This window comes from Anomaloglossus baeobatrachus, chromosome 1 (genome assembly GCF_048569485.1).
Source record: "Anomaloglossus baeobatrachus isolate aAnoBae1 chromosome 1, aAnoBae1.hap1, whole genome shotgun sequence".
Lineage (NCBI taxonomy): Eukaryota > Metazoa > Chordata > Amphibia > Anura > Aromobatidae > Anomaloglossus > Anomaloglossus baeobatrachus.
This window is the reverse complement of record NC_134353.1, coordinates 953,711,071-953,730,668: the sequence shown is the minus strand read 5'-3', so window position 1 is coordinate 953,730,668 and position 19,598 is coordinate 953,711,071. Positions and strand designations below refer to the sequence as shown.

At 50.6% G+C, this 19,598-nt stretch overlaps 2 protein-coding genes across 2 annotated transcripts in view; one reads left to right on the top strand and one right to left on the bottom strand.

Moving 5' to 3' along the window:
• Nucleotides 1–19,598, bottom strand: part of LOC142257384 (uncharacterized) — a 349,194-nt gene that overhangs the window by 125,551 nt on the left and 204,045 nt on the right. The window lies entirely within an intron of this gene.
• Nucleotides 1–19,598, top strand: part of LOC142257438 (uncharacterized) — an 82,914-nt gene that overhangs the window by 4,347 nt on the left and 58,969 nt on the right. Inside the window, exons 2-5 of the mRNA XM_075329552.1 lie at nucleotides 13,483–13,550; nucleotides 15,848–16,024; nucleotides 16,107–16,230; nucleotides 16,312–16,379. Of these exons, the coding sequence (XP_075185667.1) occupies nucleotides 13,497–13,550; nucleotides 15,848–16,024; nucleotides 16,107–16,230; nucleotides 16,312–16,379 (423 nt within the window). The 5' untranslated portion in view covers nucleotides 13,483–13,496. The remainder of the gene's footprint in view (nucleotides 1–13,482; nucleotides 13,551–15,847; nucleotides 16,025–16,106; nucleotides 16,231–16,311; nucleotides 16,380–19,598) is intronic.

Below are 19,598 nucleotides of genomic sequence, written 5' to 3'. Positions count from 1 at the left end.
GGTGCTGAGAGATGTATAGCAGAGCATGGGAAAGCTGGGTGCTGAGAGATGTATAGCAGAGCATGGGGAAGCTGGGTGCTGAGAGATGTATAGCAGAGCATGGGGAAGCTGGGTGCTGAGAGATGTATAGCAGAGCATGGGGAAGCTGGGTGCTGAGAGATGTATAGCAGAGCATGGGAAAGCTGGGTGCTGAGAGATGTATAGCAGAGCATGGGAAAGCTGGGTGCTGAGAGATGTATAGCAGAGCATGGGGAAGCTGGGTGCTGAGAGATGTATAGCAGAGCATGGGAAAGCTGGGTGCTGAGAGATTTATAGCAGAGCATGGGAAAGCTGGGTGCTGAGATATGTATAGCAGAGCATGGGAAAGCTGGGTGCTGAGATGTATAGCAGAGCATGGGAAAGCTGGGTGCTGAGAGATGTATAGCAGAGCATGGGAAAGCTGGGTGCTGAGAGATGTATAGCAGAGCATGGGGAAGCTGGGTGCTGAGAGATGTATAGCAGAGCATGGGAAAGCTGGGTGCTGAGAGATGTATAGCAGAGCATGGGGAAGCGGAGTGCTGAGAGATGTATAGCAGAGCATGGGGAAGCTGAGTGCTGAGAGATGTATATCAGAGTATGGGGAAGCTGGGTGCTGAGAGATGTATAGCAGAGCATGGGGAAGCTGGGTGCTGAGAGATGTATAGCAGAGCATGGGGAAGCTGGGTGCTGAGAGATGTATAGCAGAGCATGGGGAAGCTGGGTGCTGAGAGATGTATAGCAGAGCATGGGGAAGCTGGGTGCTGAGAGATGTATAGCAGAGCATGGGAAAGCTGGGTGCTGAGAGATGTATAGCAGAGCATGGGAAAGCTGGGTGCTGAGAGATTTATAGCAGAGCATGGGGAAGCTGGGTGCTGAGATATGTATAGCAGAGCATGGGAAAGCTGGGTGCTGAGATGTATAGCAGAGCATGGGAAAGCTGGGTGCTGAGAGATGTATAGCAGAGCATGGGAAAGCTGGGTGCTGAGAGATGTATAGCAGAGCATGGGGAAGCTGGGTGCTGAGAGATGTATAGCAGAGCATGGGAAAGCTGGGTGCTGAGAGATGTATAGCAGAGCATGGGGAAGCGGAGTGCTGAGAGATGTATAGCAGAGCATGGGAAAGCTGGGTGCTGAGAGATGTATATCAGAGTATGGGGAAGCTGGGTGCTGAGAGATGTATATCAGAGCATGGGGAAGCTGGGTGCTGAGAGATGTATAGCAGAGCATGGGAAAGCTGGGTGCTGAGAGATGTATATCAGAGTATGGGGAAGCTGGGTGCTGAGAGATGTATATCAGAGCATGGGGAAGCTGGGTGCTGAGAGATGTATATCAGAGCATGGGGAAGCTGGGTGCTGAGAGATGTATAGCAGAGCATGGGAAAGCTGGGTGCTGAGAGATGTATAGCAGAGCATGGGGAAGCTGGGTGCTGAGAGATGTATAGCAGAGCATGGGAAAGCCGGGTGCTGAGAGATGTATAGCAGAGCATGGGAAAGCTGGGTGCTGAGAGATGTATAGCAGAGCATGGAAAAGCTGGGTGCTGAGAGATGTATACCAGAGTATGGGGAAGCTGAGTGCTGAGAGATGTATATCAGAGCATGGGAAAGCCGGGTGCTGAGAGATGTATATCAGAGCATGGGAAAGCTGGGTGCTGAGAGATGTATAGCAGAGCATGGGGAAGCTGGGTGCTGAGAGATGTATAGCAGAGCATGGGAAAGCTGGGTGCTGAGAGATTTATAGCAGAGCATGGGAAAGCTGGGTGCTGAGATATGTATAGCAGAGCATGGGAAAGCTGGGTGCTGAGATGTATAGCAGAGCATGGGAAAGCTGGGTGCTGAGAGATGTATAGCAGAGCATGGGAAAGCTGGGTGCTGAGAGATGTATAGCAGAGCATGGGGAAGCTGGGTGCTGAGAGATGTATAGCAGAGCATGGGAAAGCTGGGTGCTGAGAGATGTATAGCAGAGCATGGGGAAGCGGAGTGCTGAGAGATGTATAGCAGAGCATGGGGAAGCTGAGTGCTGAGAGATGTATATCAGAGTATGGGGAAGCTGGGTGCTGAGAGATGTATAGCAGAGCATGGGGAAGCTGGGTGCTGAGAGATGTATAGCAGAGCATGGGAAAGCTGGGTGCTGAGAGATGTATATCAGAGTATGGGGAAGCTGGGTGCTGAGAGATGTATATCAGAGCATGGGGAAGCTGGGTGCTGAGAGATGTATAGCAGAGCATGGGAAAGCTGGGTGCTGAGAGATGTATATCAGAGTATGGGGAAGCTGGGTGCTGAGAGATGTATATCAGAGCATGGGGAAGCTGGGTGCTGAGAGATGTATATCAGAGCATGGGGAAGCTGGGTGCTGAGAGATGTATAGCAGAGCATGGGGAAGCTGGGTGCTGAGAGATGTATAGCAGAGCATGGGGAAGCTGGGTGCTGAGAGATGTATAGCAGAGCATGGGGAAGCTGGGTGCTGAGAGATGTATAGCAGAGCATGGGGAAGCTGGGTGCTGAGAGATGTATAGCAGAGCATGGGAAAGCTGGGTGCTGAGAGATGTATAGCAGAGTATGGGGAAGCTGAGTGCTGAGAGATGTATATCAGAGCATGGGAAAGCTGGGTGCTGAGAGATGTATAGCAGAGCATGGGAAAGCTGGGTGCTGAGAGATGTATAGCAGAGTATGGGGAAGCTGAGTGCTGAGAGATGTATATCAGAGCATGGGGAAGCTGGGTGCTGAGAGATGTATAGCAGAGTATGGGGAAGCTGGGTGCTTAGAGATGTATAGCAGAGCATGGGAAAGCTGGGTGCTGAGAGATGTATAGCAGAGTATGGGGAAGCTGAGTGCTGAGAGATGTATATCAGAGCATGGGAAAGCTGGGTGCTGAGAGATGTATAGCAGAGCATGGGAAAGCTGGGTGCTGAGAGATGTATAGCAGAGTATGGGGAAGCTGAGTGCTGAGAGATGTATAGCAGAGTATGGGGAAGCTGGGTGCTGAGAGATGTATAGCAGAGCATGGGAAAGCTGGGTGCTGAGAGATGTATAGCAGAGCATGGGAAAGCTGGGTGCTGAGAGATGTATAGCAGAGTATGGGGAAGCTGAGTGCTGAGAGATGTATATCAGAGCATGGGGAAGCTGGGTGCTGAGAGATGTATAGCAGAGTATGGGGAAGCTGGGTGCTTAGAGATGTATAGCAGAGCATGGGGAAGCTGGGTGCTGAGATATGTATAGCAGAGCATGGGGAAGCTGGGTGCTGAGAGATGTATATCAGAGCATGGGGAAGCCGGGTGCTGAGAGATGTATATCAGAGCATGGGAAAGCTGGGTGCTGAGATGTATAGCAGAGCATGGGGAAGCTGGGTGCTGAGAGATGTATAGCAGAGTATTTGGAAGCCGGGTGCTGAGAGATGTATAGCAGAGTATTTGGAATCTGGGTGCTGAGAGATGTATAGCAGAGCATGGGGAAGCTGGGTGCTGAGAGATGTATAGCAGAGCATGGGAAAGCCGGGTGCTGAGAGATGTATAGCAGAGCATGGGAAAGCTGGGTGCTGAGAGATGTATAGCAGAGCATGGGAAAGCTGGGTGCTGAGATGTATAGCAGAGCATGGGGAAGCTGGGTGCTGAGAGATGTATAGCAGAGCATGGGAAAGCCGGGTGCTGAGAGATGTATAGCAGAGCATGGGGAAGCTGGGTGCTGAGAGATGTATAGCAGAGTATTTGGAAGCTGGGTCCTGAGAGATGTATAGCAGAGCATGGGGAAGCTGGGTGCTGAGATATGTATAGCAGAGCATGGGGAAGCTGGGTGCTGAGAGATGTATAGCAGAGCATGGGGAAGCTGGGTGCTGAGATGTATAGCAGAGCATGGGGAAGCTGGGTGCTGAGAGATGTATAGCAGAGCATGGGGAAACTGGGTGCTGAGAGATGTATAGCAGAGCATGGGGAAGCTGGGTGCTGAGAGATGTATAGCAGAGCATGGGGAAGCTGGGTGCTGAGAGATGTATAGCAGAGCATGGGGAAGCTGGGTGCTGAGAGATGTATAGCAGAGCATGGGGAAGCTGGGTGCTGAGAGATGTATAGCAGAGCATGGGAAAGCTGGGTGCTGAGAGATGTATAGCAGAGCATGGGAAAGCTGGGTGCTGAGAGATGTATAGCAGAGTATGGGGAAGCTGAGTGCTGAGAGATGTATATCAGAGCATGGGGAAGCTGGGTGCTGAGAGATGTATAGCAGAGTATGGGGAAGCTGGGTGCTTAGAGATGTATAGCAGAGCATGGGGAAGCTGGGTGCTGAGAGATGTATAGCAGAGCATGGGGAAGCTGGGTGCTGAGAGATGTATAGCAGAGCATGGGAAAGCCGGGTGCTGAGAGATGTATAGCAGAGTATTTGGAAGCTGGGTGCTGAGAGATGTATATCAGAGCATGGGGAAGCTGGGTGCTGAGAGATGTATAGCAGAGTATGGGGAAGCTGGGTGCTTAGAGATGTATAGCAGAGCATGGGAAAGCTGGGTGCTGAGAGATGTATAGCAGAGTATGGGGAAGCTGAGTGCTGAGAGATGTATAGCAGAGCATGGGAAAGCTGGGTGCTGAGAGATGTATAGCAGAGCATGGGAAAGCTGGGTGCTGAGAGATGTATAGCAGAGTATGGGGAAGCTGAGTGCTGAGAGATGTATATCAGAGCATGGGGAAGCTGGGTGCTGAGAGATGTATAGCAGAGTATGGGGAAGCTGGGTGCTGAGAGATGTATAGCAGAGCATGGGAAAGCTGGGTGCTGAGAGATGTATAGCAGAGCATGGGAAAGCTGGGTGCTGAGAGATGTATAGCAGAGTATGGGGAAGCTGAGTGCTGAGAGATGTATATCAGAGCATGGGGAAGCTGGGTGCTGAGAGATGTATAGCAGAGTATGGGGAAGCTGGGTGCTTAGAGATGTATAGCAGAGCATGGGGAAGCTGGGTGCTGAGAGATGTATAGCAGAGCATGGGGAAGCTGGGTGCTGAGAGATGTATATCAGAGCATGGGGAAGCCGGGTGCTGAGAGATGTATAGCAGAGCATGGGGAAGCTGGGTGCTGAGAGATGTATAGCAGAGCATGGGAAAGTCGGGTGCTGAGAGATGTATAGCAGAGTATTTGGAAGCTGGGTGCTGAGAGATGTATAGCAGAGCATGGGGAAGCTGGGTGCTGAGAGATGTATAGCAGAGCATGGGAAAGCCGGGTGCTGAGAGATGTATAGCAGAGCATGGGAAAGCTGGGTGCTGAGAGATGTATAGCAGAGCATGGGAAAGCTGGGTGCTGAGATGTATAGCAGAGCATGGGGAAGCTGGGTGCTGAGAGATGTATAGCAGAGCATGGGAAAGCCGGGTGCTGAGAGATGTATAGCAGAGTATTTGGAAGCTGGGTGCTGAGAGATGTATAGCAGAGCATGGGGAAGCTGGGTGCTGAAAGATGTATAGCAGAGCATGGGAAAGCCGGGTGCTGAGAGATGTATAGCAGAGCATGGGAAAGCTGGGTGCTGAGAGATGTATAGCAGAGCATGGGAAAGCTGGGTGCTGAGATGTATAGCAGAGCATGGGGAAGCTGGGTGCTGAGAGATGTATAGCAGAGCATGGGAAAGCCGGGTGCTGAGAGATGTATAGCAGAGCATGGGGAAGCTGGGTGCTGAGAGATGTATAGCAGAGTATTTGGAAGCTGGGTCCTGAGAGATGTATAGCAGAGCATGGGGAAGCTGGGTGCTGAGATATGTATAGCAGAGCATGGGGAAGCTGGGTGCTGAGAGATGTATAGCAGAGCATGGGGAAGCTGGGTGCTGAGAGATGTATAGCAGAGCATGGGGAAGCTGGGTGCTGAGAGATGTATAGCAGAGCATGGGAAAGCTGGGTGCTGAGAGATGTATAGCAGAGCATGGGAAAGCTGGGTGCTGAGAGATGTATAGCAGAGCATGGGGAAGCTGGGTGCTGAGAGATGTATAGCAGAGCATGGGAAAGCCGGGTGCTGAGAGATGTATAGCAGAGCATGGGAAAGCCGGGTGCTGAGAGATGTATAGCAGAGCATGGGGAAGCTGGGTGCTGAGAGATGTATAGCAGAGCATGGGGAAGCTGGGTGCTGAGAGATGTATAGCAGAGCATGGGAAAGCTGGGTGCTGAGAGATGTATAGCAGAGCATGGGAAAGCTGGGTGCTGAGAGATGTATAGCAGAGCATGGGGAAGCTGGGTGCTGAGAGATGTATAGCAGAGTATGGGGAAGCTGGGTGCTGAGAGATGTATAGCAGAGCATGGGGAAGCTGGGTGCTGAGAGATGTATATCAGAGCATGGGGAAGCTGGGTGCTGAGAGATGTATAGCAGAGCATGGGGAAGCTGGGTGCTGAGAGATGTATAGCAGAGCATGGGGAAGCTGGGTGCTGAGAGATGTATAGCAGAGCATGGGAAAGCTGGGTGCTGAGAGATGTATAGCAGAGCATGGGGAAGCTGGGTGCTGAGAGATGTATAGCAGAGTATGGGGAAGCTGGGTGCTTAGAGATGTATAGCAGAGCATGGGGAAGCTGGGTGCTGAGAGATGTATAGCAGAGCATGGGGAAGCTGGGTGCTGAGAGATGTATATCAGAGCATGGGGAAGCCGGGTGCTGAGAGATGTATAGCAGAGCATGGGGAAGCTGGGTGCTGAGAGATGTATAGCAGAGCATGGGAAAGCCGGGTGCTGAGAGATGTATAGCAGAGTATTTGGAAGCTGGGTGCTGAGAGATGTATAGCAGAGCATGGGGAAGCTGGGTGCTGAGAGATGTATAGCAGAGCATGGGAAAGCCGGGTGCTGAGAGATGTATAGCAGAGCATGGGAAAGCTGGGTGCTGAGAGATGTATAGCAGAGCATGGGAAAGCTGGGTGCTGAGATGTATAGCAGAGCATGGGGAAGCTGGGTGCTGAGAGATGTATAGCAGAGCATGGGAAAGCCGGGTGCTGAGAGATGTATAGCAGAGTATTTGGAAGCTGGGTGCTGAGAGATGTATAGCAGAGCATGGGGAAGCTGGGTGCTGAGAGATGTATAGCAGAGCATGGGAAAGCCGGGTGCTGAGAGATGTATAGCAGAGCATGGGGAAGCTGGGTGCTGAGAGATGTATAGCAGATTATTTGGAAGCTGGGTCCTGAGAGATGTATAGCAGAGCATGGGGAAGCTGGGTGCTGAGAGATGTATAGCAGAGCATGGGAAAGCCGGGTGCTGAGAGATGTATAGCAGAGCATGGGAAAGCTGGGTGCTGAGAGATGTATAGCAGAGTATGGGGAAGCTGGGTGCTGAGAGATGTATAGCAGAGCATGGGGAAGCTGGGTGCTGAGAGATGTATAGCAGAGCATGGGGAAGCTGGGTGCTGAGAGATGTATAGCAGAGCATGGGAAAGCTGGATGCTGAGAGATGTATAGCAGAGCATGGGGAAGCTGGGTGCTGAGAGATGTATAGCAGAGCATGGGAAAGCTGGGTGCTGAGAGATGTATAGCAGAGTATGGGGAAGCTGGGTGCTGAGAGATGTATAGCAGAGCATGGGGAAGCTGGGTGCTGAGAGATGTATAGCAGAGCATGGGGAAGCTGGGTGCTGAGAGATGTATAGCAGAGCATGGGGAAGCTGGGTGCTGAGAGATGTATAGCAGAGCATGGGGAAGCTGGGTGCTGAGAGATGTATAGCAGAGCATGGGGAAGCTGGGTGCTGAGAGATGTATAGCAGAGCATGGGAAAGCTGGGTGCTGAGAGATGTATAGCAGAGCATGGGGAAGCTGGGTGCTGAGAGATGTATAGCAGAGCATGGGAAAGCTGGGTGCTGAGAGATGTATAGCAGAGCATGGGAAAGCTGGGTGCTGAGAGATGTATAGCAGAGTATGGGGAAGCTGGGTGCTGAGAGATGTATAGCAGAGCATGGGGAAGCTGGGTGCTGAGAGATGTATAGCAGAGCATGGGGAAGCTGGGTGCTGAGAGATGTATAGCAGAGCATGGGGAAGCTGGGTGCTGAGAGATGTATAGCAGAGCATGGGAAAGCTGGGTGCTGAGAGATGTATAGCAGAGCATGGGAAAGCTGGGTGCTGAGAGATGTATAGCAGAGCATGGGGAAGCTGGGTGCTGAGAGATGTATATCAGAGCATGGGAAAGCCGGGTGCTGAGAGATGTATAGCAGAGCATGGGGAAGCTGGGTGCTGAGAGATGTATAGCAGAGCATGGGGAAGCTGGGTGCTGAGAGATGTATAGCAGAGCATGGGGAAGCTGGATGCTGAGAGATGTATAGCAGAGCATGGGGAAGCTGGGTGCTGAGAGATGTATAGCAGAGCATGGGGAAGCTGGGTGCTGAGAGATGTATAGCAGAGCATGGGGAAGCTGGGTGCTGAGAGATGTATAGCAGAGCATGGGAAAGCCGGGTGCTGAGAGATGTATAGCAGAGCATGGGGAAGCCGGGTGCTGAGAGATGTATAGCAGAGCATGGGAAAGCCGGGTGCTGAGAGATGTATAGCAGAGCATGGGGAAGCTGGGTGCTGAGAGATGTATAGCAGAGCATGGGGAAGCTGGGTGCTGAGAGATGTATAGCAGAGCATGGGGAAGCTGGGTGCTGAGAGATGTATAGCAGAGCATGGGAAAGCTGGGTGCTGAGAGATGTATAGCAGAGCATGGGAAAGCTGGGTGCTGAGAGATGTATAGCAGAGCATGGGGAAGCTGGGTGCTGAGAGATGTATAGCAGAGCATATGAGCCTTTTTCCCTCAGCACAAAACATTACCATCCCCTGATTGTATCTTTGTCCCCCCTCATATATAGTTCTCCAAATACTATAATGGCCCCCACATAGCCTTCCATATAGTATAAAAGGTCCCACATAACCCTTTATATATTATAATGCTCCTCCATATTTTATAATGCACCTCCACAGACCATGTATAAAGTAGCCTCCATAGTCCTCCATATACAGTCATGGCCAAAAGTTTTGAGAATGCTACAAATATTAATTTTTACAAAGTCTACTGCTTCAGTTTTTCTAATCGCAATTTGCATATACTCCAGAATGTCATAAAGAGTGATCAGCTTAACAGCAATTACTAGCAAAGTCAATATTGGCTAAGAAAATGAACTTTAACCCCCAAAACACATTTCAACATCATTGCATTCCTGCCTTAAAAGGAGCAGCTAACATTGTTTTAGTGATTGTTCCATTAACACAGGTGTGGGTGTTGATGAGGACAGGGCTGGCGATCAATCACTCATGATTAAGTAAGAATGACACCACTGGACACTTTAAAAGGAGGCTGGTGCTTGGTATCATTGTTTCTCTTCAGTTAACCATCGTTATCTCTAAAGAAACACGTGCAGCCATCATTACTCTGCACAAAAATGGCCTAACAGGGAAGAGTATCGCAGCTACAAAGATTGCACCTCAGTCAGCAATCTATCGCATCATCAAGAACTTCAAGGAGAGAGCTTCCATTGTTGCCAAAAAGAGTCCTGGGCGCCCAAGAAGGACCAGCAAACGCCAGGACCGTATCTTAAAACTGTTTCAGCTGCGGGATCGGACTACCAGCAGTGCCGAGCTAGCTCAGCAATGGCAGCAGGCTGGTGTGAGGGCTTCTGCACGCACTGTGAGGTGGAGACTTTTTGAGCAAGGCCTGGTATCAAGGAGGGCAGCAAAGAAGCCACTTCTCTCCAGAAAAAACATCAGGGACCGACTGATATTCTGCAAAAGGTACAGGGAGTGGACTGCTGAGGACTGGGGTAAAGTCATTTTCTCAGATGAATCCCCTTTTCGATTGTTTGGGACATCTGGAAAAAAGCTTATTAGGAGAAGAAGAGGTGAGCACTACCACCAGTCTTGTCTCATGCCAACTGTTAAGCATCCTGAAACGATTCATGTGTGGGGTTGCTTCTCAGCCAAGGGAATCGCACCACTCACAGTCTGGCCTAAAAGCACAGCCATGAATAAAGAATGGTACCAGAATGTCCTCCAAGAGCAACTTCTCCCAACTGTCCAAGAGCAGTTTGGCGCCCAACAATGCCTTTTCCAGCATGATGGAGCACCCTGCCATAAAGCAAAGGTGATCACTAAATGGCTCATGGAACAAAACAGAGATTTTGGGTCCATGGCCTGGAAACTCCCCAGATCTTAATCCCGTTGAGAACTGGTGGACAAACAAAAACCAACAAATTCTGGCAAAATGCAAGCATTGCTTATGCAAGAATGGACAGCTATCAGTCAGGATTTGGTCCAGAAGTTGATTGAGAGCATGCCAGGGAGAATTGCAGAGGTCCTGAAGAAGGGTCAACACTGCAAATACTGACTTGCTGCATTAACTCATTCTAACTGTCAATAGAACCTTTTGGTCTCATAATATGATTGCAATTATATTTCTGTATGTGATGTAAACATCAGACAAACACAATTAAAAACCAGAGGGCAACAGATCATGTGAAAACTAATTGGTGCCATTCTCTAAACGTTTGGCCATGACTGTATTATAATGTAGCCCCCATAGTCCTATATGTATTATAATGCAGCCCCATGAATCATCATTTTGTATTATGCAGCCTTATACTCCTCCATGTATAATGCACCCCTATAGTCTATGTATAAGCTGTCCTTCATGTTTATTATGCAGTCCCATAGACCTCTATGTATCATGCAGCCAGTCCCACCAGGTGTTATGCAGCCAGCACCCCCAGGCCTCCATGTATCATGCAGCCAGTCCCACCAGGTGTCATGCAGCCAGCACCCCCCAGGGCATCTACGTGTCATGCAGCCAGTCCCACCAGGTGTCATGCAGCCAGCCCCGCCAGGGCCTCTACGTGTCATGCAGCCAGCCCTCCCCAGGGCCTCTACGTGTCATGCAGCCAGCCCCCCCCAGGGTCTCTACGTGTCATGCAGCCAGCCCCCCCAGGGCCTCTGCATGTCATGCAGCCTGCAAAATAAAAAATAACAAGTACCTCTCTTCTCCTTCCGACCCCTGCGACCGCGGTAGTTACGCCCCTGCCCCCATATGTCACACACCCTGCACCCTTCTCCCCATACAGCCTGCACCCCCATATCACACACACACACTACACACCCATATGTCACACACCCTGCCCCACATATCTCACCCTGCCTGTACCCCAACTTACTCCTCTCAAACACTCTGCACCCCTTCACACCCTTCTGTCACAGTCTGCAGCCCTCATATGCCACTCACCCTGCAGCCCCCTCCCCCTCATGTCCCCTCTTTTCTCATTACCAGTCATGTATCCAAAGTATCTTCTCCTGCATCTCCTCCCACAGTCACATGGGCATGACATCATCGCAGGTCCTGGTAGGGATGGATTCCGTCTGCCGTGCAGGAGCGCTTCTGCTCTGCTGCAGGTCAGGAACGCCTGGTGGCCTCTCCAGTTCAGGGGCCCCTCTGCCCCCTGCTGACACCGGGCCCCCCTGACTCACAGGCTGGCCCCCTAACGGTCGCGTGGTCGGCCACTACACAGCGGCACTACACATACGGGCCCGGCAGCCGGCTCTGCAGAGCAGCTGCCGGGCCCCTTTAACCCCACCCCACACTACACATGGGGGAGACAGAGAGCGCAACAGACCCCGCACTACACATGGGGGAGAGAGAGAGCGACAGACCCCGCACTACACATGAGAGGGGGAGAGAGAGAGCGACAGACCCCGCACTACACATGAGGGAGAGAGCGACAGATCCCACACTACACATGAGGGGGAGAGAGCGACAGACCCCGCACTACACATGAGGGAGAGAGAGAGCGACAGACCCCGCACTACACATGAGGGAGAGAGAGAGCGACAGACCCCGCACTACACATGAGGGAGAGAGAGAGCGACAGACCCCGCACTACACATGAGGGAGGGAGAGAGCGACAGACCCCGCACTACACATGAGGGAGGGAGAGAGCGACAGACCCCGCACTACACATGGGGGAGAGAGAGAGCGACAGACCCCGCACTACACATGGGGGAGAGAGAGCGACAGACCCCGCACTACACATGGGGGAGAGAGAGCGACAGACCCCGCACTACACATGGGGGAGAGAGAGCGACAGACCCCGCACAACACATGGGGGAGAGAGAGCGACAGACCCCGCACTACACATGGGGGAGAGAGAGCGACAGACCCCGCACTACACATGAGGGAGAGAGAGCGACAGACCCCGCACTACACATGAAGGAGAGAGAGCGACAGACCCCGCACTACACATGAGAGAGAGCGACAGACCCCGCACTACACATGGGGGAGAGAGAGAGACAGACCCCGCACTACACATGAGGGGGGGAGAGAGCGACAGACCCCGCACTACACATGAGGGAAAGAGAGTGACAGACCCCGCACTACACATGGGGGAGAGAGAGCGACAGACCCCGCACTACACATGGGGGAGAGAGAGCGACAGACCCCGCACTACACATGGGGGAGAGAGAGCGACAGACCCCGCACTACACATGGGGGAGAGAGAGCGACAGACCCCGCACTACACATGGGGGAGAGAGAGCGACAGACCCCGCACTACACATGGGGGAGAGAGAGCGACAGACCCCGCACTACACATGGGGGAGAGAGAGCGACAGACCCCGCACTACACACGAGGGAGAGAGAGCGACAGACCCCACACTACACACGAGGGAGAGAGAGAGAGCGACAGACCCCGCACTACACAGGAGGGAGAGAGAGCGACAGACCCCGCACTACACATGGGGGAGAGAGAGCGACATACCCCGCACTACACATGGGGGAGAGAGAGCGACAGACCCCGCACTACACATGGGGGAGAGAGAGCGACAGACCCCGCACTACACACGAGGGAGAGAGAGCGACAGACCCCACACTACACACGAGGGAGAGAGAGAGAGCGACAGACCCCGCACTACACATGAGGGAGAGAGCGACAGACCCCGCACTACACATGAGGGAGAGAGAGCGACAGACCCCGCACTACACATGAGGGAGAGAGAGCGACAGACCCCGCACTACACATGAGGGAGAGAGCGACAGACCCCGCACTACACATGAGGGAGAGAGAGCGACAGACCCCGCACTACACATGAGGGAGAGAGAGCGACAGACCCCGCACTACACATGGGGGAGAGAGAGCGACATACCCCGCACTACACATGGAGGAGAGAGAGAGCGACAGACCCCGCACTACACATGGGGGAGAGAGAGAGAGCGACAGACCCCGCACTACACAGGAGGGAGAGAGAGCGACAGACCCCGCACTACACATGGGGGAGAGGGAAACATGATTTATGATTAACTCCTTTAAAGCCGGACAATTTTAGGACCATTAAGAAAGTGTTGGAGTCTCCTCAGATCAGGTTCAGTCGGCGCCGAAAGAGGACGGAAGAAATCTACAGTTTATTACCTCCAATGATTTCCCCTTATTATCTTCACATATTTTGTGTTTTTAGTTGATTCTTTTTACATCACTTCATCCTCATTACAATAAAGGACTCTGTATTTTTTTTTCTTGATTGACCCATAAATGATGAATAAAGACGAAGACAAAATTATGGAGAAGATATTCAGCCTGAGTCTGGAGATAATCTTCCATCTTACTGGAGAGGTGAGAGGTTCTGATGTCATCACATTACATCATTATCTATGGGAATAACAGAGGATATGACCGGGGAGGTGAGAGGCTCTGATGTCATCACATTACATCATTATCTATGGGAATAACAGAGGATATGACCGGGGAGGTGAGAGGCTCTGATGTCATCACATTACATCATTATCTATGGGAATAACAGAGGATATGACCGGGGAGGTGAGAGGCTCTGATGTCATCACATTACATCATTATCTATGGGAATAACAGAGGATATGACCGGGGAGGTGAGAGGTTCTGATGTCATCACATTACATCATTATCTATGGGAATAACAGAGGATATGACCGGGGAGGTGAGAGGCTCTGATGTCATCACATTACATCATTATCTATGGGGATAACAGAGGATATGACCGGGGAGGTGAGAGGCTCAGATGTCATCACATTACATCATTATCTATGGGAATAACAGAGGATATGACCGGGGAGGTGAGAGGCTCTGATGTCATCACATTACATCATTATCTATGGGGATAACAGAGGATATGACCGGGGAGGTGAGAGGCTCTGATGTCATCACATTACATCATTATCTATGGGGATAACAGAGGATATGACCGGGGAGGTGAGAGGCTCTGATGTCATCACATTACATCATTATCTATGGGAATAACAGAGGATATGACCGGGGAGGTGAGAGGCTCTGATGTCATCACATTACATCATTATCTATGGGAATAACAGAGGATATGACCGGGGAGGTGAGAGGTTCTGATGTCACCACATTACATCATTATCTATGGGAATAACAGAGGATATGACCGGGGAGGTGAGAGGCTCTGATGTCATCACATTACATCATTATCTATGGGAATAACAGAGGATATGACCGGGGAGGTGAGAGGCTGTGATGTCATCACATTACATCATTATCTATGGGGATAACAGAGGATATGACCGGGGAGGTGAGAGGCTCTGATGTCATCACATTACATCATTATCTATGGGAATAACAGAGGATATGACCGGGGAGGTGAGAGGTTCTGATGTCACCACATTACATCATTATCTATGGGAATAACAGAGGATATGACCGGGGAGGTGAGAGGTTCTGATGTCATCACATTACATCATCATCTATGGGAATAACAGAGGATATGACCGGGGAGGTGAGAGGCTCTGATGTCATCACATTACATCACTATCCATGGGGATAACAGAGGATATGACCGGGGAGGTGAGAGGCTCTGATGTCATCACATTACATCATTATCTATGGGGATAACAGAGGATATGACCAGGGAGGTGAGAGGCTCTGATGTCATCACATTACATCATTATCTATGGGAATAACAGAGGATATGACCGGGGAGGTGAGAGGTTCTGATGTCACCACATTACATCATTATCTATGGGAATAACAGAGAATATGACCGGGGAGGTGAGAGGCTGTGATGTCATCACATTACACCATTATCTATGGGGATAACAGAGGATATGACCGGGGAGGTGAGAGGCTGTGATGTCATCACATTACATCATTATCTATGGGAATAACAGAGAATATGACCGGGGAGGTGAGAGGCTCTGATGTCATCACATTACATCATTATCTATGGGAATAACAGAGGATATGACCGGAGAGGTGAGAGGCTCTGATGTCATCACATTACATCATTATGTATGGGAATAACAGAGGATATGACCGGGGAGGTGAGAGGTTCTGATGTCATCACATTACATCATTATCTATGGGGATAACAGAGGATATGACCGGGGAGGGGAGAGGTTCTGATGTCATCACATTACATCATTATCTATGGGGATAACAGAGAATATGACCGGGGAGGTGAGAGGCTCTGATGTCATCACATTACACCATTATCTATGGGGATAACAGAGGATATGACCGGGGAGGTGAGAGGCTCTGATGTCATCACATTACATCATTATCTATGGGAATAACAGAGGATATGACCGGGGAGGTGAGAGGCTCTGATGTCATCACATTACACCATTATCTATGGGGATAACAGAGGATATGACCGGGGAGGTGAGAGGCTCTGATGTCATCACATTACATCATTATCTATGGGGATAACAGAGGATATGACCGGGGAGGGGAGAGGTTCTGATGTCATCACATTACATCATTATCTATGGGAATAACAGAGGATATGACCGGGGAGGTGAGAGGCTCTGATGTCATCACATTACATCATTATCTATGGGGATAACAGAGGATATGACCGGGGAGGTGATGGACTCTGGAAATGTCTGTAGTGATATTATTAATGTCTCCACACTCAGGATTACACAGTAGTGAAGACCTCTAGTGATCGCTGTCAGGCCTCTGTGTGTGAAGGACGGGGGGGAACCCTGAGCCCAATCCCGGGGCCTCCACCTCACCCCCGGATACATGAGGACATCAATGACCAGAAGATCCTAGAGCTCACCAACAAGATGCTGGAGCTGCTGACTGGAGAGGTGACACTGCTGGGAATGCTGGGACATTATACAGGACGGCACTGGAGGATTCTGGGTGATGACGGTATCATTGTGTTGTCAGGTTCCTATAAGGTGTCAGGACGTCACCGTCTATTTCTCCATGGAGGAGTGGGAGTATCTAGAAGGACACAAGGAGCAGTACAAGGAGGTGATGATGGAGGAGCCCCAGCCCCGCACATCACCAGGTAATAGACAGGACTGAATACACCCGGCCTATAATTATCTGTATGTAATAATGATGTCCGTCCTGTCTGTGTCTCCTGCAGGTCTCTCCAGTACGAGGACGACCCCAGAGAGATGTCCCGCTCCTCCTCCTCCTCCACAGGATCCTCAGGTAGATGGAGATCTCCCCTATGAGGTGTAGACGGCTGTGACCTCCTTGTGTTCAGTCTTGTTTTCTCCTCCAGTATTAGATGTTTTATACTTGTGTAATGAGAGCGGTGGAGACGGCAGGATCACAGCTGACCACAGGCCTCACATACAAATCTGTGGTCCAGACAAAAATTGCTATTTCATTATCTAACTGGAGACTGCAAATCCGTGGTCCAGCCCCATATTGACATCTCATCGTGTAAATACTGATTATTAATTTAGTGACAGGTGTGGGCGTCTGGTTGTGAAGCAGCTGGTTAAGAGGGGAAAGATATATTAAACATGAGTAGTTAATCCCACGATTGTGGTGGAAGGGGGCATAGGCGCGGTGTTTGAGCTGTACGTGGGGTAGGTGGTAATGTTCCTGCAAGCTCTATTATTATTTATTATTATAGTGCCATTAATTTCATGGCGCTTTACAAGTGAAAAAGTGTATACATAAAAACCAGTACAACAATCATAAACTGTACAAAACAGACTGGTATAGGAGGAGAGGACCCTGCCCGTGAGGGCTCAGTCTACAGGGAAAGGGTGAGGGTTCAATAGGTGAGGACAGAGCTGGTTGCGCAGTGATGTACTGGACTGAGGGTTATTGTAGGTTGTAGGCTTGTCGGAAGAGGTGGGTCTTAGGTTCCTCTTGAAGCTTTTCATGGTAGGAGAGAGTCTGATAAGCTGGGGTAGAGCGTTCCAGAGTATGGGGGAGGCACGGGAGAAATCTTGTATGCTATTGTGGGAAGAGGTGTTAAGAGAGGAGTAGAGAAGGAGATCTTGTGAGGATCCGAGGTTATATGCAGGTAGGTACCGGGAGAGTAGGTCACAGATGTAAAGGGTGCTTTACACGCTGCGACATCGCTAGCGATCTCGTTAGCGATGTGACACGCCAGATCGCAGATGTGACCTGCCGAGATCGCACATAGGTCATTTTTATAGCGCCGGTCACATGTGCGATCTTGGCACATCGCATCTGCGATCTGGCGTGTCACATTGCTAATGAGATCGCTAGCTATGTCGCAGCGTGTAAAGCACCCTTAAGGAGGAGACAGGTTGTGGATGGCTTTGTAGGTCATGGTTAATGTTTTGAACTGTAGTCTTTGGGCAATGGGAAACCAGTGAAGGGATTGGCAGAGTGGCGAGGCTGAGGAATAGCGAGGGGAGAGGTGGATCAAGCTGGCTGCAGAGTTCAGGATAGATTGGAGGGGTGCAAGAGTGTTGGAGGGGAGGCCAGAGAGCAGGAGGTTGCAGTAATCGAGGTGGGAGATGATGAGATCATGTACTAATGTTTTTGCTGATTTTTGGTTAAGGAAGGTACGGATCCGGGAGATATTTTTGAGTTGTAGTCGGCATGAGGTGAAGGGGGCTTGGATGTGCAGCTTGAAGGATAGAGCAGAGTCGAGGGTTACTCCATGGCAACGAGCTTGTGAGACTGGGGAGAGTGAGCAGCCATCAACTTTGATGGATAGGCTTGGTGGAAGAGTTGAATGAGGAGGAGGAAAGACAATTCTGTTTTCTCCATGTTAAGCTTTAGGAATCGCGCAGAGAAGAAAAGTGAAATAGCAGACAGACATTGTGGGCTTTTGGTTACTAAGGAGGTAATGTCAGGTCCAGAGAGGTAGATCTGAGTATCATCGGCATAGAGATGATGCTGAAAGCCTTGGGACTTTATGAGCAGTCCCAGACCGAAGCTGTAGATGGAGAACAGCAGGGGTCCAAGAACTGAACCTTGGGGGACACCAAAGGATAGAGGGTGGGATGAGGTGGTGTGAGAGTGGGAGACGCTGAAAGTTCGGTCGGTTAGGTATGAAGAGATCCAAGATTGGGCATCACAGACTTGGTCCTGAGAGGAGAGAATCTGTAATAGGAGGGAGTGTTCTACTGTGTCGAAGGCATCGAAGGCAAAGGACAGGTCCAGGAGGAGGAGGAGGACAGAGCAGTGTCGCTTGGCTTTGGCAGTTAGTAGATCATTGGTGACTTTAGTTTGGGCAGTTTCTGTAGAGTGATGTAGCCGGAAGCCAGATTGTAACCGGTCAAAGAGGGAGCAGGAGGATAGGTATAAGGACAGCTCAAGATGGATTTGCTGTTCCAGTAGTTTTGAGGCATAAGGGATATGGGGCCGTAGCTAGACACAGAGGATGGGTTAAGAGAGGGCTTTTTAAGGATCGGTGTGATCGAAGCATGTTTAAAGCATGAAGGGAATATACCAGTTGATAGTGATAGGTTGAATAGATGGGTTAGGGCTGGGATGAGGACTGCGGTGATGTTGGGGATGAGGTGCGATGGGAGCGGGTCAAGTGTACAGGGCATGTCCTATCCAAAGACAACTGACAACTTCCGTTACCGGGCGGGCTACTCCGCTCCTTTTCTTTGGCAGCCTCACAATGGTATGACTTGTAGATGAGGGTCAGATAGAGCATGTGCTACAGTTGACAGCAAGCTCTGCATCAAGTGGCCTCTCCTCTTCCTCAACATCACACACAGTACAGTCTTCGGAGGTGGCACCCCAATTAGTCTTATTCTCCCCGTGTCACAACTCTCCAACCATTCAGTGACTGTGGGGAATCACAGATGAGCGAGTCTTCAGCGCTGTTCACACATTCTATCCCATGACTATCAGAGGTTTTTCCAAAGATTCCCAGACTCGAGGAGGAAAGCATCTGCACTGATGCCCAAAATCTTTGTCAATTGGAACCGGGCCCGAACAAAATTGTGTGCTAGCATGATCCAGACCCTCGCCAACAGACGCTATCCCCCGGGGGTGGAGGTGATGATGTTGATACTCGGATACCTGAGGAGCACGCTTAATGTACTGTGCTATGAAGGCAGGAAGAGGAGGAAGAATGACTCTCAGGGCGATGAGTGGGACAACAGCGAGGATGATGATGAGGTTGTAGATCCCACTTAGTGTGAATCCAGAGACATGCAGCCAAGTAGCTCAGGAGAGGAGGAAGACGAGGTGGTTACATTGCTGCTTTCCGAGCAAACTCGTAGTAATGCAACCACGCCAAGCGCTTCATTCTCAGCCAAACCCTGCGGGTAGGCAGTTCGTAGGAGGGGTTGCATAGCCTGGGGATTTTTTTTTTTTTTTTTGAGATTGCAAAGAATGACCCAACTTACATTATCTGCCAACTTTGTTAAAGAAAACGAATCAGTAGAGGCAGAAATTCCAATAATTTGACTTCTACCT